Source organism: Hylobates moloch, unplaced genomic scaffold (genome assembly GCF_009828535.3).
Source record: "Hylobates moloch isolate HMO894 unplaced genomic scaffold, HMol_V3 SCAFFOLD_11, whole genome shotgun sequence".
Lineage (NCBI taxonomy): Eukaryota > Metazoa > Chordata > Mammalia > Primates > Hylobatidae > Hylobates > Hylobates moloch.
The window spans coordinates 39,925,159-39,931,127 of record NW_026652286.1 but is presented as its reverse complement, the minus strand read 5'-3'; the positions used below and the strand labels follow the sequence as shown (position 1 = coordinate 39,931,127).

Below are 5,969 nucleotides of genomic sequence, written 5' to 3'. Positions count from 1 at the left end.
TATACTAAAATATCTGATTATTTTCACAAACCTGGGAATGATAGCTGGGGAAAACAAGAAAATGCTTGCTTAAAGCCTTACCAATTAAAAGAATTACATAAAGTTTCTGCTCTCCAACCCAGACAAACCACAAAGTAGCAAATGTTAAAACTCAACATTTGTTAAGTGATTATCATATGCCAGGCATAGCTCTAAGTACTTTACATTTATTATTAAATAACTCCTTTAATAAGTCTCAAATATTTAAACTATCCTGTAGGACAGGGCTACTGCAAGTGTAATTCTGGATCAGCAAGACCTAAGAGCTTGTTAGAAATGCAAGTTTTTGGGCCCCACCCCAGACCAACTGAATCCAAATCTCTGGGGAGGTGTCCATGAATCTGTGTTTTAATCAGCTCTCCAGGTGATGCTTTTGCGCCCTAAAATTTGAGAAGCACACATCTCCTCAGTTAATGGGCTAGGATGCACTGGTATATTTCAAATGCATTAAAAGTTTACCAGGAGATATTGATCTTAGACTTCTGAGAGCCCAGGCAGTACCTGAAGCAACCAGAGTCCCAGGACATTGTCACTGGTCTCTCTGTGGGCTTCTCAGAAACTGTCTGAAACAGATGTGTGTCTGATGGGACCCTCTGTTCCCCACAGACAGTGAGCACTGTAAGTGATGTCTGACATCACCACTCTGCCAGAAGCCACTGAGTGAAGGCTAGGAGATGCTTTAAACAATGTGCTGCTGCCTTGGCAGCTAAGAGGTTCCAGGTGCCCAGAGGAGTGCCGCATACATGCAATACTGTAGCTCATTCAGAGAATCAGAGTAGGCAGTTATCAGGTAGGGGCCTCTTGTGGGCACAGCTCTACAGGGTGGCCCCAAATCTCTGCCTTTACATAGTCTTATGTTCATTTCCGTCTTAACTACCTGGTAGTAACTGCTCTTGCTTTTCATGTGCGTGCTGCAGAATAGCACTTCCTTATGATGAAAGAAAAACTTCAGTACATTTCAATTTTAAAGAGTTTATGGGAGCGTTCAGAGATTCAAGAATTGGGGCAGCACCAGACCACAAGGGGCTATCACTCCATCAGGAAAGGCAAGAGGGGAAACTTTATAAAGTTTTTGCATAAGCAAGACAAAGAAAATAATTTTGATTGGTTAGAAATTAGTTGGTGGTTTCTGATTGGTGCTGTTTCTAGTTTCGATTTACTGATTACACCAGACTCTGGTTGGTTCACATAGGAATTTACAGTGCCAAACCCTCCTTGGTCTAATGGCCTCCCAATTAGATTCTTTTAACAATTATCATTTTGAAATATTCAACATGAAAAACATTGAAATAGTTATGAAATCCATTCTCATTATCACAATAAATTGTAACATTACACTTGCCAATGAAAAGAAAGTGTTAGATTTTTAAGTTTCATAAACCAAAAATAAAATTCTAAGGCCCCCAACCTACTCATGGACTCCCCTCTCAGCCACTGGCATTCCAAAGTAAACCTGAAAAACTAGTTCAGACCATGACGGGAAGAGGTAGGTTAGACATGTGTCATTATAACTTCCTCCCTTTGGAATTCGGATGCAATTGACCAGCACTACCATTAAAACAGAGATCTTAAGACAGAAACAGACTCTTTGTAACAGTAAGATACCAAATTCAAACCTGATTCTAGTATGGTGATTCGTGACAGATAGTAGGTCCTGAAAGAAATTGAAATTTTTTTCCCCAAAATATATTTCTTTGACATGTTCTTAAATGGCATGGCCCTGCAAAGCTGTCTCTTGTGTGGAAAATCCACATTCTGTAGAGAATCGTCTTCCCTTTCCATATCTTTTCCCTGATCCAGGAGAGAATTAACTAAAAGTATGGAACCTTTTTAGGTCTGATAAGAGCTCTGAAGCCTGGTACCTGGGGGCTCCATCTGCATAATAAAAATCTTGGTCTCCACAACTTCTTATCTTACCCAAACACTCCTTTCTATTGATTCCAGGCTTTAGATAATAACTCTTTCAATCAATTGATAATCAGAAAATCTTTGAATCTACCTATGACCTGGAAGCTCCCACTTCAATTTATCCCATGTTTTTGCAGAGAAACACTGTACACCTCCTTACACATATTGATTGATGTTTGCCTGTAACTTTAAGAACAAAAATGGGTTTTTTTCTATTAAAGAAAAAGGAGAATGGGCATAAACTAGACAACTAGCATCAGTAGTAGCCACGGTGACTATAACTAAAAATCACCATGAAGAATAGTATACAGAAATGATATGATTAGGCTATTATGTGTGAAGCATACTAACAATTTCTATTCATCAGAATAACATAAAAATTTTAAACTATGACTAAATTTACTAGTGATTATTTCTATCTCCTCACATAACATCACAAATGTATGAATTACCAGCATATACTTGGATTCACACACACACACACACACACACACACACACACACGTACAAACTTAGAATTAGAGTGACCTCATTTCTTATTGTAGTTCCATAAACATCTTGCCAATGCAGGCTTTTATTTATCACAAAGGCAATGAAAGAGGAAAGGGTTGAATATAGTGACCTTCCAACATCTAATGACCAATACACTGTAAATCCTTCAAGAGCAGAGACTATTTCATGAGATTTAGCTCTCTTAAGACATTTTTGTAAAGAATTTTTTTAAGAAAAAATTGGTTTACAGAATCAATGAACAAAATGAACTAAAGAATGGCTAAAAAGACTTCTGTGTTTAGCTTCCTTTGTTTGCTTATTTGCTGATTTGTTCATTTTACATAAGCCTTACTTAATTGGTTCTTTTAAAAGCTATCAGAAAGAAATTTCAGGATATCAAGAGATGGGATCCAATCAAAGGCTTTTGCTGAGGGCTGTTTGGTGCCCAAATGAAAACAATATTATACAACATTCAGATATTACTGATAGCGACAGGAGGCAGCCAAATGCCTAGGCAGATGGGAGGCAGTTTAAAGCCTGAAAGCCAAGCTGCAAGTTAAACCCTAAGACTAGATTGAGAGCTTATCTTCCCATTTCACGTACTTTCCTCTGTTTGGTCCCCACTCTTCACCTATTTTACATATACCTACCCTTTCCTAATTGGTTTTTCTACACTGTCATGCCCACCTTTGAGTGGTGTCTTCACTTTAACCTTTTTGCATACTCACAAACCAGCATGCACTTCCCATTTTGAGTCCCTAAAAGGCCCTGGACCCAGCCACCATGGCGGGGGCTTTCCTGCCTTCAAGTAGGGGAACCACCCCCCATATCCCCTCTCTGCTGACAGTTGTTCTGTCCTTCAGTAAAATTCTCCAGCATCAATATGCAGAATATCCTCATTCTTCTTGGGTGTGGTACAAAACCTTGGGAACTGCCGAATGCAGGTACAAGCTATAACACAGGCGAGCTGGGGCATGCCAGCGTGGCTGAGCGAGGCCCAGGTGGGGTGTTGCCGGTCAGGGGTCCCCAGCTTCCAAAGTGACTGAGAAGAAAAGTCTTGCATCATTACCCACAAGGTTTCAGCCTTCTTCTCATGAAATTTCTCTCTTTTTTTGAAATTCCAATAGATTTGCACCTTCACCTTTATTTCTGGCAGAAGTAGTAGTAAAGAAAAAAAGAGTTTTCCATCAAATGAATGATTGCTTTGTAGAAGTGTTCTAACCGCTTTATTACCCCACCTCCACCCCCAGAGCAGAAATGAAGGGTGTTGTCAACCCCTTTGATATAGATTTAATGAGTAGAACCCTTTCTATTTATTATAGCAATATTAAAATAAGAAGCAAGGATGAAATGTTACATTTCAATGTTACAATGTGTCTAATTATTCATCTTTATGTATAACTAGAAAGACTATTATATGATTATTTTATGTTGGAAAGATGCACATAAATATTGATATGACTCAAGGATAATAGAAAATAGGCACAATGAGGTAATCATATTTATGTCCCACAACAAAAAAACACAAACATACATTGTTTGGCCTGTATGAGGTGCATTTTTGCCTTATGAAAGAAATTTGACCAAGTTTCAAAAAATATAGTTTATAAGTGGAAAGGACAGCCATACTTTAAATGACCTTCAAAAATGATCACATGATGTTCTCTACTCAAAACACTGGATGAATATATATTCTGAAATAACCAGAAGATATCTAGTTTTGAATTATAGCCTCTCTGGGTCCCTGAATAGAGACATTGTGTTCCTCTCAATAAATAACTGCTCTTTCCTACTTATTTATGGAACAGATTTTCACTACAGAAGCAAAAAATCTCATCTCATTATTGTAGGCTTCTTGGCATTCAACATAGTCAGTGGGATAGGATGGGTGCTCAGGTCAGTCTGAAGTTGTTAAAATCGTTTAGAAAGATAACTCAGTAATATCTATGAAAACTTGCAAACTCACATTTCTTTTGACCCTTCAAACCTACTTTGTGAAAGCTATTCTGTAAAAATTAAAGCACCAGAATTTATGAATATATAAAAAATTGTTGTTTTAGTATTATCTATTTGTGACAAAAAAAAACCATCAGTAGGGCTAGTGCTAAACAAATTGTTGAAATTGTGTTATATTCAATATTAAGGAATATTATGCATTGGTGAAAAAAACCAAAAACATTAACATATAAAGATGCTCCTGATATACAATCAAACTTGGAGAACACAAGAAATTAGTCATACTCATGCCAAAAAATGCAAACTTAATAAATCTAAATTTATTAAATTTAGATTGAATACAATCATGCAGTGACTAAATCTTACATGGCTTCTCAGCACAGTCAGATTGTGCGTAAAACCACTCGCCTTCGCCATAATTTCATCAAAGCCCTCTTCATCTCACTATTTCTCAAACTGTAGATAAGCGGATTCAGCAGAGGTGTCAGAAGTGAGTAAGACAGTGACATCACTTTCTTGGTTTCTGGTGAGTAGCCAGATTTGGGTTGTAAATAAATCATACTGGCTGTGCCATAGAACAGGGTCACAGATGTGAGGTGAGAGGCACAGGTGGAAAAGGCCTTTTGTCTCCCAGTGGTTGATGGCATCTTCAGGATGGCAAACAGAACTCGAATGTAAGACAAGAGTATTAACAAGAAAGGAACCAAAATAATCAAAAAGGTGCCTGTGAATGCATAGATTTCAAACAAAAACGTGTCTGCACATGCAAGTTCTAACACTGCTGGCGTTTCACAAGATATATGATTAATTTCATTAAGGCCACAAAATGGAAAACTAGATACCCATGATGTTTGCACAGTACCTAACATAAAACCTAAGGCCCATGAAAATACAATTAATTTCATAAAAACTCCTTTATTCATAATCATTTGGTAGTTGAGAGGATGGCAAATTGCAGCAAATCGGTCATAAGCCATTGCTCCCAGGAGAAAACATTCAGCCCCACCAAAAAGAAGGATGAAATACATCTGTGCAAAACAGCCCCCAAAAGAAATTGTAGTTTTCTCAGTAGAGAGGACTACCAGCATTTCAGGCATAATAACGGCACTGAAACTCAGGTCCACCACAGATAAGTTCAGGAGGAACAGGTACATGGGAACGTGGAGGCTCTGGTCTAGGGAGATGATGACTATAATGATGGCATTTCCTATCAGGGTCACCAGATAAATAACCAGGAAAGCCCCAAAGAGCTGCCCCTGGAGCTCAGGATAGTTAGAAAAGCCCAAGAGGATGAATTCAACCACACAGCTTTGATTTTGTCTTTCCATTTTCAGTAATGAAGTCATGCATTGATTTTATGGACATAGTATATAAAGAATAAAGCCACAGTCCATTAGCTAAGAGTTCCAGTCTGCATTCACCCCAGAAATTCTGGCAGAAGATGTAAAAAGGAGCCTATCCTGACAGAAATTTTCTTTGGCAATTTTAGACAATGACCAAATACTTGGATTATATTCCAAATATAAAAAATAGAAATGAAGAATTCTGGCTCAGAGATCTTGTCTGAAAATTAT

At 37.9% G+C, this 5,969-nt stretch overlaps 1 protein-coding gene across 1 annotated transcript; it reads right to left on the bottom strand.

The window, feature by feature from the left end:
* Nucleotides 1-4,778: 4,778 nt before the first annotated feature.
* LOC116477312 (olfactory receptor 10A6) lies at nt 4,779-5,723 on the bottom strand. The gene has a single exon (XM_032168031.2). The coding sequence runs from the start codon at nt 5,721-5,723 to the stop codon at nt 4,779-4,781; it is 945 nt and encodes a 314-aa protein (XP_032023922.1).
* Between the last annotated feature and the right edge of the window lie 246 nt (nt 5,724-5,969).